Below are 17,132 nucleotides of genomic sequence, written 5' to 3'. Positions count from 1 at the left end.
TGTACCCCCGGAATGTCTCTGGTGCTCGACGTTCTAACAGTCACAGTGACCCGATAATCTCAATTACTGTACAACCCAGTCGAGTACTAGTAACCAATATATTATCCTATTGCTGGGGTAGAGTACTGCCCCACGTCGATACTCAATCGCAAGTCGCCGTCGACTGCAAAGAGAGGCCCAAAATGCTTCAATAGACGGTATCATAGTCCCCGAATGGGGTGGTACTGTGGCATGGCATCCAGATAGCCTCGGTAGTGCTAGCTCTCCGCCAGACCCTAACTTTCATTCGTCATCACTCCTTTCTTCCACCTTAAATGGGATATAGGTTTCCCCAGTGATTGTACTCTGTCAAGTAGTTCTATGTACTCACTGTCCGCGTGTCAGCCTGTCATAGTACGCTTCACGCCTGTCAGCAAGGTAACTAGATGCACTCTTCCCTCCATTGTCTTTTGCTTCTGGGTCCGCACCATGGCTAACTAATAAGTTGTACACTGTGGAGGAATCCGCGTAGGGGGACAACGGGGCCTTGTGTAGCGGTGTTTGACCATATTCGTCTCGGGCGTGGATATCTAGACCCCACCGCAGGAGCGCACGTATTGCATCAGTGGCACCTTCTAGGGATGCATGATGCAAGGCTGTTTGTTGCAATGCATCTCTGGCGTTTTTGTCAGCGCCAGAAGTGAGGAGCGCTTCAAGAGCTGCAATGTTTCCTTGCATAGCTGCCCGGTGAAAGGGCCTCTTGCCCTCATAACCCTCTGCTTCGATGTTTGCACCGTGCTGAAGAAGCAAAGGTATTAGATGGGCCTTATTGGATTCAATCGCACAACATAGCGCATTTCCACGACGTCCAGTCCGGTTCAAAGATACGAATTCGATGTCAGCGCCGTACTCGACTAGTAAGTTGATGCACTTCTCTTGATTATGCCCGATTGCAAATGCCAAGGGTGTATACCCGTAATGGTCCATTACGTCGGTCTTTGCACCAGATTTGAGAAGGACACGGACGACCTCCGGGTGATGATGACGGACTGCAACATGAAGCGCTGTTTCCTCTGAGATATAAGCCTTTTCTTGTATATCTGCACCCTTGTCAAGAAGGAGCGATACCACTGCTACAGAGCCGCTGCATGCCGCATTCAGTAGATCACACGAACCCACTGCTGCTCCGGCATCCAGAAGTAAAGCTATCACCTCTGCGTAGCCGTACATTGCAGCTAGCTGTATCGCGGACCTGCCCTGTAGTGGTGCGGAAACATCAAATCCGGTCTCCAGAAGTAGCTTGACTATGTCTGTACAACCACGCTTAGAAGCAAGAGGTAAGGCCGTTGCTCTGTGTTGAGCATGATGTTGCGGCACCATATCCCTTTCTAACAAGAGTTTAACAATGTTAAAATTCCTACCATAAATGGCAAAGTGCAAAGCACACCACTTTAGGTCATGTTGTGCTGACCTTACCTGCGCGCGAGAAGAGTACATGTGGACTCCTTTGTCAAGGTGAATGCGTGGGTTCACAAAATAGTCTTCGCGATCCTTTAAGACCAGGAGTTTGAAGATATTCTCATGTCCCCCCTTTGCCGCCAGATGCTTTGCACCTGGAAAAGAAGGGTCATGAGGCATTTCGGCACCTCTATCGAGAAGAATCTTGACAGTTCCCTCATGCCCCCCCTGGGCGGCCTTAATCAAGATACCTGAGAGCTTGCTGCCTCTAGACCATAGTATTCGCTTAGACAACATCGCCACAACTTCTTCATATCCAGCTGAAGCGGCAGCGCTCAGCGCCTGTATACCACGTCGAGATGAAGGCCGCGCCCCATGCTTCAACAACAGTGGGATAGCCCACTCGCAGTTCCGCACGGCGGCTTGCTCGAGTATATTTTCCACCACAGTCGTTTTTGTCATATACCAGATCCTTCGAAGACGGATCTTGTCAAGGAACTCCAAGAACGGTTCGGTGGGTAAACGCACAAGAAGCATCCGCACAACTGACTCCTGGTGACAAACAATGGCAGCAGTCAAGCATTTCTCTAAGCAAGTCAAGCTTATTAAGTGTGGATTTGCGAGTAGTAATTTGTGGACCAATGCGTCATATCCTTCCTCACATGCGATATGGAGTGCTTTTTCTGGGCCCGTATTCATATACCAACATTTCGACGTCAGCGGCTCCAGTTGTGCAAGACACGTTTGGAAAGATGCTCGGGAAACGGTAGATATTAAAGCGGCGAGGAAATGGTTCCCTGCCAGTTTGAGTCGGAAACGATCCAAGACGGTCAGATAGGAGACAATATGTTTTATGGTGTCTGCTGGTAAAGAAAGGAACCCCTTTCAAGAAGTGAGAGTCAATGACTATCCTCACAGTGAAAGAAAAGGCCACGCGTGTCAGCCTCACGTACCATCGCAGCTGGGGTCTTAAACGTGTTCTTTGAACCCTTTTTAAACATGTCAGTCCGATGTTCCCTTCATACTAACCTTAGGAGCAATGTACCCTGTCGGTTGAGAGGGTTAGGCGTTTTAGTGTCCCGATCAGAGACGCATGCCCTCCCTTCTCTTTTCTGCTGCCGTCTATCGCCCGGCTGGTCATGATGGGCGGGGGGTTAACTCATAGTAGTGTGGTTTTCAGTGACGAGAGTTGTTGATAAGTCACTGTCGCTGCAGTATGTAGCGTTAGCGAGAGCCTCCTTTCCCCTCTTTTCCACTTGCCGCTCGCCGCGTAACTCTGATTAGCGCTTCCGAAGGGCGTGCTCGTATTCCTAGTCTCCCAGCAACAAGACCATGCATTTTATACTCACGCTAAGTCACGAGCTTTTTGGCAGTTCGACAGGTCAATGCTGGATAATAATATCTTCAATTAATATATATGCAATGTAGACAAGGGTATTGGTTATTCCGGTGGTTTCTCTATCGATATATCAGACAATATCTGTATACAATCTATGCAAGGGCCGACTGAGTGTTGTAAACATCGCTTCATGCAGTGTCTTTGGGAAAGTCATCCTCCCAACCAGAGACATCATTGACGCTGATTGGCTGGGAATCAAATTATTCAAGAGCATGGGACGTCATGGACCTTGGTAACGCTGGCCAAATATATTCCGATGGATACAGCCGATAAAAGGGGGAGAGCAACATGTGAGAATAAAGATAAAGTAAGAAGTTTCTATGGAAGGAAATTAGATGGGGCGTCATTCATTACCCATATACAGTATACCTACAAGTCTTACAGTCTTGGCTTGTCAACATTCAGAAGCAATTCGTTCACGGCCGTTGACGCCGAAGAGATCGCCCCAGTAATCCAGGCATGATGTAAGCTTAAATGCTCCCCAGCAAAATAAATGTTGCCCTCGCACCTCCCTATTTCCTTGGAAAAACGAGAAAACTGACCAGGGAGATACATACATCCCCCTGTTGACGAATGGCAGGACCAGCTGATATCGAATGCTTCGATGAACTCCTCATAAACGTCCAATGCTTCATCTTCCCCAGCAAACAATGTTCTGAGGTCGTGCAGAGCTAGTTGGACACGATCTTCAAACGGCATGGCACTCCACCGTGCAGCGTCTGCCATCCAGGAGTACAAGAGTAAAACACCAGACCTATTAGCTCCCAGGTCATTTGACGGATAGATCACCCATCGCACTCTAAGATCGGTCATACTTTGGCCTCCAAAGCATGGGGTAGCAAATGTTTCCCAGAAACGAGATCGAAAGTGGACGCCCATCTTATAAAGAGGTTCATAATAAGTAGCACTTATTGCCTGCTCCTTGACAAAACTCCAGCGCGGTCGTTCCAACATATTTTTCAGTGATGAGAGAGGGATTGCCATGATAACCCTGTCAAATACTCTGGTTATAGTAGAAGAGGCCCCCTGAATCACAAGACTAACCTTTTTGCCAGGACTCGTATGAACCTCTCTGACAGCTGCGTTCCTGTGAATATTGTGGGCTCCAACGAGACTGGCGATGGCATCAATCAGCCGGGACATGCCACCTTTGATTGTAACCCATTCTATTTTGAGCTGAATTAGTTGACGTGTTCATCCAGATCGAGATATACTCACCTTTGGTACCAAAGTCTAGGTACTGCAGAATGACCTCCGTGAAACTTAAATCATATTGATTGGTTTGACTCGTCATCATCTCCACAAAGTCGATCACTTGGTGTGGCCATTGGACAACCTGGCGTAAATACTGGCGAAAAGACATCTCGTCATATTGGAGCACACATTTGAAACCTGCCTCGAAGTCATTCGCTAAAAGTGTCATCCACTCTCCAATCGCACCCTTCAAAAGATCCTGCGCGCTCTGATTACAATATTCGTCCGGTAATCCGAGTTCAGCCGCCAAACTGATGTCTTTGGCCTTTCTCTTCTTTCCGCGCACAAATACTATATTGTTCTCATGTGTCATGATGTAAGGGATGAATTCAATCCTCATCTCACGAGACGTGTGCTGATTTAAATGCCTCGTGAGATTGAATACCGGACGGTGTATCGAAGTGCAAGGTATGCGCATGGCTCCGGCCTCAAAATATGGATCGTCATTCAATGTGCTTGGTGGGAAGTGGTATGTATATATTCGGCCACCGAGGCGGTTGGTTGCTTCAAAAAGCGTCACTTGGAACCCTTGTTGAATCAGCAGTAATGCTGAATAGAGACCTGAGATCCCTCCGCCAACAACACCGACATGCATTTGGAGCTTAGGCTGTAGACATGAATCAATACCAATGAGGGAGAACCAGGCCGCATGCTATGGTCTATTGTCAACTCGTCCGGTGTAGGGGGTACCACTACTCGGCATATAACAGAGACTATGCTATCAAGTACACATGGCCATCCTCCATAATGCCGTCGCATAATAATCAGAATGCAGTTGATTGCATTTAAGTGCAGCATGCGTCGATCAGATGATTATTGCCCCCTGACATATCACATACCGCCGCCTCCAATGGCTGAGCACCTTGATCACACCGCTACAGATGGCCACGATACCCGAGGTTCTCCGGAGACGTAGGCTGCTGAGCTTGTCAGCGCTCATTGGGGCATTCAATGGATAGTCCCGACTTACTATGCATGTCTGCTGTTCAATCTGTGGAAAAAGCTATTCAGGAGCCAACTATGTTGCCAATCTCTTTGTAGAAACCCATTCTCTCCGTTTTCTCATTCTGTACGCGGTTGGCAGCTGCTCGGTTCGGGTTCGCGCAATGGTACAGGTACTCACCTACCAAAGCTACCGAGGTAGTTGCCTTCACGCAGGCATCCTCAATCCTGCCACCCTTTTTACAAGTCAGTAGGGAGATAGCGGCGGTGAGAAGTGATATTTGACTTTCATCTGCATGTGGATTGCTTCCCTGTGACTCATTCATCTTCTGAGAAGGCCTAATATACTGAGCCGATATCTCATCTGTGGCATATCACTCATCACAACATTACTACTGTTATCAGTGGAAAAAACCAATAGCATGACGGTTACTCCTGAAACTCGTGGAGCATTGCTTCCACATGTTGTCGATAACTTAGCGGAGGCCAGTTCGGCTGCTATTTTTTGCGTGCATCCCATTTCTCCCGACATCTCTGACGGGTGGCAAAGTATCACCTTCAAGGTTCTCGCCCAGGCCGTCAATAACCTGGCATGGTGGATAACAGACAGCATTGGACATGGCAAGGGCCTCGAGGTGTTGGCATATATTGGTGCAAATGATGTACGATATGCCATTTTTATTGGCTTGCTTGAAGACTGGATATGTGGTAAGAACAAGAGTATCCAACATTCTCGCCGGCTTAATGACTAATAAACTACCTAGGCATTCTTCATATCTCCACGGAACCAGGCAGGGATTCATTCAAGCCTGTTGAAGTCCACAGCATGTTCCAAGCTGGTTTTTAGCCCCGAGCGCGAAAGAGAAGCGACCGATATCAACACCGAGGAATCTAACATGAAGAAATGGGAGATTCCGTCGCTGTGGGAGCTTCTTCATCGCAAAGGGGGTGCATTTCCCTTCAATAAAACATTTGAGGCTGTCAAGGATGAGCCGGCAGTCGTTATTCATAGCTCGGGCTCGACAGGTTAGTCCATTCATTCTATCATTAATATTAGGAATCACCGGCTCACTGAAGACAGGCACTCCCAAACCTGTGTACTTGACCAATGGTTATCTCTCAGTTCTCAACAATATCACAACACTAGCGACACCTGCAGGAAGAACCAATATAATGCCCAGTTCTATGGAGGGTAGAGGCCCCATCCTGTCCATGAGTCCGTTCTTTCACATGATGGGTCTATACATGTTCACGGAATCAATTTTCCATGCGACCCCTTTCGTACAGTTCCCTGACAGGCCAATGACCATCGATTTATTTAGCCAGGTTGTCAAGGCTACTCGTCCAGCGCACGCAATGCTTCCTCCATCAGTTATAGAGGAGCTAAGCGCTTCCCCGGAAGGGCTGAAATCATTAAAAAGCTTCCACGCAGTGATCTTTAGTGGAGCACCGCTCTCATCTGATGTTGGCAATAGACTGGCGAGCACGGTTCAGCTGTGTTCTTTCCTTGGCTCTAGTGAGGCAGGTGTTATCCCAGTTCTAGTGCCAGAGGACAAAAAGGATTGGGCATATTTCGAATGGAATCCATCCTATGGTGTTCATCTGTTGCCTGTTGCGAGAAACCTATACGAACTTATCCTCTGCCGGCCCGGAAATGGCGAGCGAGATTTTCACGGCATCTTTCACGTGCTACCTGATCAGTACACCTACAATACAAAAGATCTTTTCAGTCCCCACCCCACAAAACCTAACCTCTGGCAGTTCCAGGGGCGCCTCGATGATGTTATCGTGCTCAGTAACGGTGAGAAGTTCAATCCGATCTTGATGGAGAGGAAGATCGAGAGCCACCCTTTGGTCTCAAGAGCAATTGTTACTGGTCAAGGAAGGTTTCAGGCCTCGCTGCTTGTGGAGCCTATCTGGGAGAAGCTGGGCGATGCTTCTGAAGATTCCCTTATTGATCAGATATGGCCAGTTGTGCAGGAAGCCAACCGCCTTGCTCCCGGTTATGGAAGACTGTTTCGGTCGACCATTGGCATGACCTCGAAGACCAAACCATTCAAGGCATTGCCCAAGGGCTCAATCTCACGTCGACAAGTAGTTGCTGATTATGCCCGGGAGATTGAAGAGATCTACGCGCGCCCAGATAGAGAATTCGTGGGGAACTTACCCAGTAATGCTTCTCCTCTGGATCTTTACAATTACCTTCCACATGTTGTCTCCTCTGCCCTCAATATACAGGATATTCCAGAGGACTTTGATCTTTTCTCTCGTGGAATGGACTCTTTACAGGTTCTCCGTCTCGTAAAGGCCTTGCAGGGTGTACTTCGTTCTCACTTCCCCGGTAGCAACTTCGAAGCAATTACTAGCCAACACTTGTATTCCATTCGAAATATGGACAGCCTTACAAAGTTCATGTATTCGTTGGCCACGGGGAATAGTGAAGGTGTCAAATCACCTGTGGATCTTGACCAGTCCCGGTCCAAGAGATTTGCAGCTTCCGTCGAGAGGTTCACATCCAGTCTTCCCACAAACCTATCTCAGAAAACAGACAAGAAAATTAGAACAGGGAGCACGGTGCTAGTGACAGGCTCAACAGGATCTCTGGGTACTTATCTCCTGAGCAAGCTTATTGATCAACCAAAGGTCGAACGAATATTCTGCCTGAACAGGGCTGAGGATGCTCTATCCAGACAACGTCAAAGCTTCGAAGACAGAGGCTTGGTCTTCCCCCCTTCTGCCCTGTCTAAGGTCACGTTCTTTCAATTCAGTCTGGGCGAGGAAAGGCTTGGTCTGACACAATCACAATATACTACGTTACAAACCTCTGTCGGTACTATATTCCACTGTGCGTGGAACGTGAACTTCAACCGGAGTTTTGCCGACTTTGAAGATATTGAGCTCCGAGGGCTTTCTCAACTATTGTCTCTGGGTATGGAATGTGAGCATGAAGCCCACTTCCATTTTATCTCATCCATCTCAGTTGTTGGGAGGTGGGGAGTGAAGAATGATTATGACACCGGCGTACCAGAAACTATTGTCGAAGATGCAGCAACGGTTCCTTTGCAAGGATACGCGGAGGCGAAACACGTCGGGGAGAGGGTCTGTGCCGCGGCTGCAGCTCGTTATGGCCTTCCCATCACTATCTACAGGGTTGGGCAGCTTGGAGGCCCCACGACGGAGAAAGGAATGTGGAACAAACAAGAGTGGCTACCAGCCCTCATCATAACATCCAAGGCGATCGGTGAGGTTCCGCAAACTCTTGGCCAGGTGCCAATAAATTGGATACCTGTAGTAAGTACAAGAGAAAGCAAAATGTTTTTAAGAGTTGGGTTAACAACCATGGCAGGATACCTTAACACAAATCATCCTCGAAATCGCCGATTCGCGTCAACATTACCAAGCAGGGGAAACCATTTCGCTCTTTAACCTTGTTAACCCTACCGTTGTCCCATGGGAATCGCTCATCACGGCGATACAAAAACGATTCTCTACGAATGTTGTCGCTGACGAGACGTGGCTCGCGCGTCTTGACAGCATCGAGAATATAACAGATGTCGATCTCGCAAATAAGCCAGCGTTGAAAATACTCGATGTTTATAGACGTCTGTTCGCGAAAGACACATATCCCAAGTTCAGCATCATAACGAATAAGGGCCAGCATGCTAGTTATACCATGCGCAACATTCGGCCTGTGGATGCAGACTGGATGGATCTCTGGATGAAACAGTGGGGGCTTTAAGATCTTACCTTGAATCAAAGTATAGTTCCATGATTTGGTGATTTCGGACGAGGTTTAGATAGTCTATACCAGTGAAAAAGGCTCTTTGTGTTGCTCATTGTTGGAGAGCAAGCACAAGACGACATGGGCCCTGGTAATAGTGCTCTCCTCAGAATTGACACCGAAATTATAGGACTTAAGCCGCATCTCCCTAGCATCACTTGAGAGATCTATTTATTCCAGGACTCAAGTTACACCCGCAGTAAGCTTTAGTGGTTTCTTTTAAGCAAGTGTTATCAGCGTCACAAGTCCTGTAGCCAAACTTCGATCAATAGTAAACAGTATCCTTCAACGCTATGAATTATAGGAAGCTGCATCGCATAGGTATTACCCTCATATTCGTCGGACAGACGTGGACCGAAAATCAATGTAGATTAGGTCCAGTGTATCGGAAATGAGTTATCCTTGCCCAAGCTGCGGAATGCAACCCTAATCACTGTTCTCTCGCTAAGTCCTGTTTGTATCCTCTGCTCGTATCCAAATTCTTGAACTCTCCCTACCGTACATCGTCTCAAGTGGACGAATACTTCCTCATGGGAAGATCGCCTCGATGGAGTACTTTCGCGTTCCTCCGCGATGGCTTTTCGTCAAGATCACAGACAAAAGCAGGCGCCTGCGGATGGGGGGAAGCTTCCTTCAAGATTGCTCTTCTTATAGTCCGATCATTACCATTGCAACCATCCCAACTTTTGCTTGTAGTCAGATTTGGGACATGCGGCGGACGAAGATACGTAGCAATGCGGCAACCTGTAGGATTTCAAATCCGATCTGATCCACGGAATTTACTTCTACCTAAAGCATCATTGCACAGAGCTAGCTGCAAGAATGGCCTCGTTCGGACTCTAATATATTGTGGAGCGTACCACAGTATTTCTTGCATAAGTACGTTAACTTTGTGGCCATTCTCCTTCCATTCGTTTGGGTCGCAAGTTCAACGTTGGCTTCTCTGGACATTCATAGGAGAGTGGTTTCATCTAGAGGTCATTGATCCTTGGCTGCCAGTCTGGAAATACTGCTATATTCATCGATTCGGTCGGCATGGTACGCGGCTGAACTCCACGGTAAAACAACCCCGCTCAATAAGAAGCGTTAACCGACATGGTTTTCAATCTTGACGTCAGGAAGACCGGCAGACGCAATACTCGCAGCGACGGACACGCTCAGAATAGGAGAATGCGCCGTGAGCTCAGCAAAGGAAATGGGATAGGTCGTTTTGTTATCGGAATCAGGCTCGCCGAAGATAGGTTTATAGCAGCTCCAGATCCTCATCAGGGTGAGAGGGTCATATAGTATTGTATTAGCAAAGCATACAGTATACTATTATTACTGAAATAAGATACATGTATCTCATCTTTCCAGGTTCATGGATCCAATACCAAGGATCGGTGTATTCCAGCAGGTTAGGCTTCTCTTGGCATGGAGCTGGGGAGACGAAAAAAAGATACAAGACCAGAGCACTAGTTTTGAATTTTACAGTACTAGTCTGCGATAGAACGGTCACAATTATTGAGTACATTATACCTGATAATCAAGATGGTACAAACTGGCAAATATATATGTAGATAATCTAGGTAAGAACGTGCGTCTTCTGGCAAGAACCGCCAACGAGTATCCATATATATTCTTACACGATATGCTCTATGAAATCACGCTAGGTAATACTAGTAGTCGTGATGCGATCCCTGAAAAAACGTGTTATTTAGACGAGACAACCAGAAATTCATGCTGCCACAGTGACGACTAAATAAGAATGAAGCAAATTAGAATCGCAATCTGTCAATGACTTCGTTGTCGTCAAGCAACAGATGGCCATCCTAGATCTGCCAGTGTTGGCCGCTTGCCTATTGAGGTTAGTCTATCATTTTTGGGAACAACGGGAAGGCGGTCTATCATGGATTAGATCACCATTTGCACAAAATCAACACCAAAGTCCTATCTGACTTTATATAAACTCATTTGAAATATAGATTGTGCTAGACGAAGTTGTATCACCAACCAGCCCTTGTAGCTCAGTGGGAGAGCGCATCACTCGTAGCCTTAGGCATCCTGCCTTTGAAGTTGACATGATGAGGTCCGCGGTTCAATCCCGCGCGGGGGCAATGTTTTTGCATTTTTGGCGGGATTTGTATGGTAATGGGCTAATATTGAAGTCACATGATCTTCGAAGTGTGCCACATAGTTTCTGCTAGAAATATATCCCATAGTGCTTGCTGGCTCCAAACCTCTCTCTGTATGTACAGTTTAAAAGTACTTCTTGAAATCAAGGTCCTCCTGTTACCCTGGTCCCCGACCCGTTTTCGACTGGGCCTTTATGAAGCAGTTTCGGCGGATCCAGCCAGCTATGTATCCTACGAAAAAACTTATTATAATGAGAGTTTGAGCCTTGTTATAAACTAAAGCTAAACAAAACGTATGAAGTCCTGCAACGTAGTTAGGGCTAGATTCTGCCGGCATTGCTGGTTTAGGCAGGCGGCTTGCCACGAGCCGTGACATGATTCATCTTCGGTCTCTCATTGCTACCAAAGCTGTTTCTGATACAATTGGAGGCTTTGGTAATTTATAGATTGTCTAACTAACTAACATATTGGGCTGGAATTGGAAGCATGGCATGAGGCATCAGTGTCGAAATTCAAGGCTTCGCGTACGATGTGTTAAACTGCTGCATGTTGGTATGGCCACAGACAGACTGCCAGTGGTCATGGATGGATATATTCTCGTGCAGTTGTATTATAGCCTGGAAGGAGTGCTGAACTGCGTGCAATGCCATTTCTGTATAGTCTGCATAGCGAGGGTTTTATCAATCAGGTAAATAGTTATATTGTTGATTGGGTTATCTTCGATGAATGTTGTTGATTGCCATGGATTCATCTTATTCGGGGTTTCATCGATTTCGTGAGCATTCTTTTCGTTATACCTGCCATAGATGTCTCCATGTATGTAGCACGGGTAGTATAGATTATACTGGCCCAGAGACCTAGCTACGAATAAATGTCTCTGCGAAGCTTGATAACCTGGGAATTAAGAAGCTGTTCTTCACCCTACCGCCACGAGAGCTCTGCAAACGTAACACTGTAGTTCGAGGATTACTTATCTTTGTTCTGCAGTGTTAAGTTGTATAGATTTGTCATCGTCAATGATCAACAGCTCTTACACATGTAAACCTTTACTGGTTTCATAGCAGTCTAGTACAGTGACGATCAATCTATGGTTTGATTCTCAACATGCATCGTGCGCCACCACACATATGTTCCCCTCTTGTCAAGTCAGTTTCAAATGCGCTTCACATGTAAGATACAATAGCTAGACTATGTTGCAACTAGATCTTACATCCCATAGTACTGTTAGCATGTTCCGGTGTATGAACTGCTTTTGTTTCCAGTCCTTGTTTACTGAGGCATATATCATAAGTAGCATCATCCTCGAGAATTCAAATGGGTACTTCAAGAAGTGCGGTTGTTAGGTGAACTTCGGAGATGCTGACGTTGGTTGCATGCGCATACTCTGAGACTTCTAATATGGACTACTAATGGTGTATATAGATCCTGGTATTACTATAAGCTTTTGATGATCTGACAGATAGTTGACAGCTACCTTATCGTACAGATCGGAACGAATAAGATGTCTTGACATCTGAGAATTCTCAGAACTGCCCGTCGCGCTGAATATTCAGTACCACAACTGACGCTATTTGGAGTCAACAGAAAACCTACGGTGGATACCTCAACGATATGCAAAAGAGATTCAACCCTTCACCATGATATTCCATTTCTCTACACCTCGAGCTTCTGTTTCTTTTTACCAAAACCAACTACTATCGTCCTATCTGCTTACCGTCCTCTTCCCAAATTCTCCTCCATCCATTCTCTTCTTCCTATGGATTGTTCTCTCACCATTCATCCAATTGCTCTCTCGGGTTTATTCGTGGAATTCGAACAGGTCAAGCATGCAAAAAATGAGCGACATTAAAACAACTGGCGGAAAAATCGCCAGTGTGGATCAGATATGAGAGTCATTATTCATGAATTGAAATAGTCGTTATTCACTGTATGTTTAAGGTGCTGGTGATCGTAAGTGGTATCCAAAACATGCCGTGATAATTAATACACGCTTCTCATACACCTTACATTGCAAACCAACTTATTCTTACAATGAAGAATTTTCTATTTCTCCCAAACGTATACTAATCTGATTGGGCTAAAGATAGGTATTAGGGTACCAACAGGCCATTTGCACTTGATAACGTGACCCCTCAATCCCAAAAGAGTCAACGGTGCAACTCCTCACTTCCCTTTCAACTTTCCTTGATCAAGCAACGCTGAACTGTTTATAGTGACACAACTCTTATCACACCTATCTCACAGTCTAATAAACATCACCCTGATCCCCCAACTACACTTTATCTTTTACGAGAATGGAGAGATCCGAACTTGTGTTGTTCGTTGCGCGGGCCGACTGCGAAGAAGAAGGGTGGCAGGAATTTCTAAACCATAGCTTGTCATACACACGTGCCGCGTACGTGAACCACTATGGCCCTCTTTCTGAAGAACTGCCGTTTCTCGTCTTCGCCCAATCCTCCACCAGGAAATTCGCTTCCGATACCGTACCAAGCACTATAGCCGAACTCCTTGCCACGGGCAAGGAGACCGGGCTACCCGTTGTCATCGTGATGAATGGGTGGGACGGCCTTACTACGAATCCAGTTGTGATGTTCAACCTCTTTGGGCCATGGATTAATGATGTCGACATATCTCTTCGCGTATTCGCGGGCGAACCGCGCACATTCTTTGGCGTTTCTGTGGTGCATGTGATAGAGGCTTTGCGAGGGGATCATGATGATGATGAGGCTCCCGATCTTCCTTACGACACACAACTCTTCCTCGACAAATTTCATGCACTTCACTACATGGGCATCACCGGAAATCTAAGCCCACCAAGTGCTGCGGCGTTTAGACAGTAGCTCATCGTCTACTCTGGGCGATATCGAGTACGAGACGTCAATGGAAGACACGCTTCAGCTTAGTGCCGGGATGAGATCACAGCCATAAGGGATCAGGCATGCGGAATCATGCTGGTCGATGCGTTATACAGCCAGGTAAGAATCGCGTTTTTATCAAATGTTGAGTACCTATGGTTTTCGGGTATCTGATGAGATAATATTAGATGGCGTATCCTTAAGATTGAACACACCATTTCATGTTGAACGTTTCCACATACGGGCTCCCTATTGACCGAGAAGGACGTGTTACTATTCGGGTCGGTGAAATCGAGGCCCGCAAGGTTGATCGGATAAAGCTTGTTCAGCTGGATACTGTGGTTAAGATAGCTGGGGTATTGCTGAACCAATATTATCCTGCGAGATAGCCAGTGTTTGTTAGCAAACAAATCGATACCAGCTATTATTTAACAGAAACCGATAGACTTACTCAAAGATATACACAAGCTGGGTTCAGATCCTTTCAGATGGCGATTGGTAAGTTCATCTTGGATTTTATCAATATTCTCACTGGGAGGAATTTGTATGACAATGTCAATATAGCAGTCAGGGAAGCCATCCACTCTACTTGGTCTTGAGGTTCGAAAGCACAGTGCGCGTAAAGAATGAAGATCAGTCTCGCGTGTGTGTTGATTAGCAGTATCCATTGAAGGATGAATCCCAGAAAGATCTCTGGGTAGATCCCATGAAGGCCACAGTAATCAAGCAATTAGATAGCGGAATATGATGACTTGTCTCTTTCGCCTGCTGGAACATCTGATAATTGATCAATCAATGCATCAGGAAAGGGGCCATTGCTCATTGTTGAGCCAGGCGCTGAAAGATTCAATCGCAATTGTGGATCAAGATTTGATCCCATGAGTGCTGACCGCGTCTCGGGGCTCAGGCCATCCTGCACATCGAGCATCACCTCTGGCCCATATGAAATGTCCTGGGCGAGAAACGCAGGAAGCCAGATATCCTCATCCACCACAGCGCTCATATGAGGCCCCCACTCATAGGCCGTGCCTGCCGAGGAGCGTTCAGGCGAAGTATTTGAGACATTGTCGTTTCCCCCTGCATGGGACATTTGGAGTGTTTCGTTCGCAGGGCGTACGTTATCGAATCCATTCGGCTCTCGCTCGGGGAAGAGCGCGTTGAGCTGTCTAGAAACCTGGCGGTCAAGAATCTTTTTTATTCGCGCCTTAATGATCTCAATGCTCCGGCTCAGACTGGGCATGGCCGTGGCAGTACGCTGAAGTATATCGAGTAGAAACTTCAGCTCTGCCCACGCCGCTTGGTGGGATTGTGCAGGCTGTGATCCATCCTCTAAGGCCTCCAGTTGGTATACAGCTGTTGTGGCAGCTGTGTAGGTACAATAGCTGTTCATGTATGTGATATGATGGAACCCGAAAGTATGGATGTGCATTTTGAGAAGGCCATAAATTGCAGTTGTTGCTGATCGACATATTTTCCAGCTCTGTCGAATAGTAGCCGAGCGAGGTACCTCTCCACTCGCAACGTGTGGTCGATGAAGGAGGATCAGCGCGTTGTGATACATTAAATTCAGCGATGTGATATGGGGCGGTGGACTCAATTCAGGCATGCCATTTGGCGATATATGCAAGTACGATGGCAGAGACGAGTGCCAATTGTGGAGCTCCTGTTTTATCGACACAAAAGCAGCTGCTCGGGGATCGGACGGATGTTCCGTGTGACTGGCGTACCGTGAGCTATAAAGCCACATTCATTCACTCGATGATGGCGCCATTGGAGATGAGATTCAAGAGCTCTATCTTATCCCAGAGGAGGACATTGATAGTGTGGATAAAACCAGGCAAGCCGTTGTAAGTGAACCATTGTCAATCTCTCTGGCTCCGTATATGAATTTTGACATCTTTTCCTGTGAACCAGTTGCATGGTGCCCATGCCTTCGATGTCAATGTGAATAACAAGCGCTTTGTTCCCCATCTGTTAGTCAATCACAAACCTAACATATCATTTTGGGTCTGTGCTGACCTTTATTAGGGGTATGGACTCGATCTTTATGTACGAAATCGCAGACAATGACTCTGCTCAGCTTCAGTCCATCAATCTGAGCCCAATGGAAGGCGACGGCCCTCGGAATTCCTATGCTAATAAGAATGGGAAGCTCCTCTACGTGGTATGTGCGACTCAAGTAGGGAACTGTGGCCGACGAAACTAACTAACGCCTACAGGTAACCGAGCATAGTGGGTAACGACTTTGAACTTTTGTGGTTTGAATTACTGTATTAACAACAATATCTCTAGCTCAGTGGCTTGATGTTTACGAAATTGGCGAGACTCAACTCCGGCATGTCCAACGCGGCAGCGTTATTCCCGATGGTAAAGAGACCCTGTGCAATATAAACGTCACTACGGATAATTGATGCAAAAGACAACAGATGTACGAGGTCAGTTCACGTTCCGAAGCAATACCGTCCAACCATCTCGAGATGGCAAGTATCTCTTTGCTTCGACCCGCAGTTGGGAGAGCCCCGGTGCCAATGGATATGTTGCCGCATTCGAGCTAGACGATGCTGGGTACCTCGAAAGCGAAACGGCAGTGACTTTTTATGAAGCTCCCGTGACTCTTGGTTCTGCGGGTGGCCTTCGCGTTGCGTCTTGGGAGGACAAGACCAACGGTGATCCCAGCGGCTTGACAGATTATATGTACCTCAGTGATACATCCGAGGGCTGGATGTTTATTCTGGGTTGGACTCCATCGAACAAAACGTTAGACCTCGTTGCCTCACTCCATTACCTAGACAACGCGACGCCGTACGAGGCTACCTGGTTGGATTAGGGTCGTAGCTACACTGGAGGAGACATTGTTAGCTAGTGTGGTCTAGTATAGTGATGCAGTGGTTACTGAGTTCAGGTGTTTCCATCTGCCCTTATGTAGATTCAATCTCATGTACGGAGCTTCCCCTCAGCGACTATCCTGGGACTACAAGTTTCTATGAGGAATTCTCCTTGACCTATGTGATGCCTTATAAACCGGGGATATCTTCATTCCAGATACAGTTACATATAGGGTGCGGACAAGGTCCCACAACATGATTGTTATCAATTGATTCTCTTTTATTTTGAGAGTCTGTAATGGAGGGGAGAGGAGCTGAGCAAGGGGATTTGACTGTGCCAGCATTAATTCCCACTGCTTGTGGAAGCTGGAGTTGTGCCATTTTTCGATAAAAACAATGTATTTTGAAATGTCCGTAGTCATTTATTCAATTTTGCAGCCCGCCTCACTTTAAGGCTAATGACAGATGAAATTAAATACTCATTGCTGGTCAGTGGTCGCATTTATGATCCTGCAAGTAGCCCGA

General features: G+C 46.7%; 5 protein-coding genes across 5 annotated transcripts; 3 read left to right on the top strand and 2 right to left on the bottom strand.

The window, feature by feature from the left end:
• Positions 1–366: 366 nt before the first annotated feature.
• On the bottom strand, positions 367–2,578 carry ANOM_005211 (ankyrin repeat domain-containing protein; the record flags this gene model as incomplete). The annotated part of the gene is made up of 3 exons (XM_015550468.1): positions 367–2,319; positions 2,391–2,426; positions 2,483–2,578. The coding sequence occupies 3 exons, from the start codon at positions 2,576–2,578 to the stop codon at positions 367–369; spliced, it is 2,085 nt and encodes a 694-aa protein (XP_015407227.1).
• A 636-nt stretch (positions 2,579–3,214) lies between these two features.
• Positions 3,215–4,742, bottom strand: ANOM_005210 (flavin monoamine oxidase family protein; the record flags this gene model as incomplete). Its single annotated transcript, XM_015550467.1, has 2 exons — positions 4,055–4,742; positions 3,215–4,002 (listed from the first exon to the last, which is right to left on the bottom strand). The coding sequence occupies exons 1-2, from the start codon at positions 4,683–4,685 to the stop codon at positions 3,215–3,217; spliced, it is 1,419 nt and encodes a 472-aa protein (XP_015407244.1). The 5' UTR covers positions 4,686–4,742.
• Positions 4,743–5,454: 712 nt separating this feature from the next.
• On the top strand, positions 5,455–8,771 carry ANOM_005209 (uncharacterized protein; the record flags this gene model as incomplete). The annotated part of the gene is made up of 4 exons (XM_015550466.1): positions 5,455–5,694; positions 5,797–6,058; positions 6,114–8,323; positions 8,379–8,771. 4 exons carry the CDS (start codon positions 5,455–5,457, stop codon positions 8,769–8,771), a joined length of 3,105 nt encoding a protein of 1,034 aa, XP_015407229.1.
• Positions 8,772–13,221: 4,450 nt separating this feature from the next.
• ANOM_005208 (uncharacterized protein) lies at positions 13,222–13,767 on the top strand (the record flags this gene model as incomplete). The annotated part of the gene is made up of 1 exon (XM_015550465.1): positions 13,222–13,767. The coding sequence occupies one exon, from the start codon at positions 13,222–13,224 to the stop codon at positions 13,765–13,767; it is 546 nt and encodes a 181-aa protein (XP_015407228.1).
• Positions 13,768–15,524: 1,757 nt separating this feature from the next.
• On the top strand, positions 15,525–16,609 carry ANOM_005207 (lactonase family protein; the record flags this gene model as incomplete). The annotated part of the gene is made up of 6 exons (XM_015550464.1): positions 15,525–15,629; positions 15,697–15,755; positions 15,811–15,946; positions 16,002–16,014; positions 16,075–16,149; positions 16,209–16,609. Coding segments are annotated over 6 exons (789 nt in total), but the record flags the coding sequence as incomplete, so codon positions are not given.
• Between the last annotated feature and the right edge of the window lie 523 nt (positions 16,610–17,132).

This window comes from Aspergillus nomiae (assembly GCF_001204775.2).
Source record: "Aspergillus nomiae NRRL 13137 chromosome Unknown contig00120, whole genome shotgun sequence".
In the NCBI taxonomy this organism is placed as follows: Eukaryota; Fungi; Ascomycota; class Eurotiomycetes; order Eurotiales; family Aspergillaceae; genus Aspergillus; species Aspergillus nomiae.
This window is presented reverse-complemented; position numbering and strand designations above follow the sequence as displayed.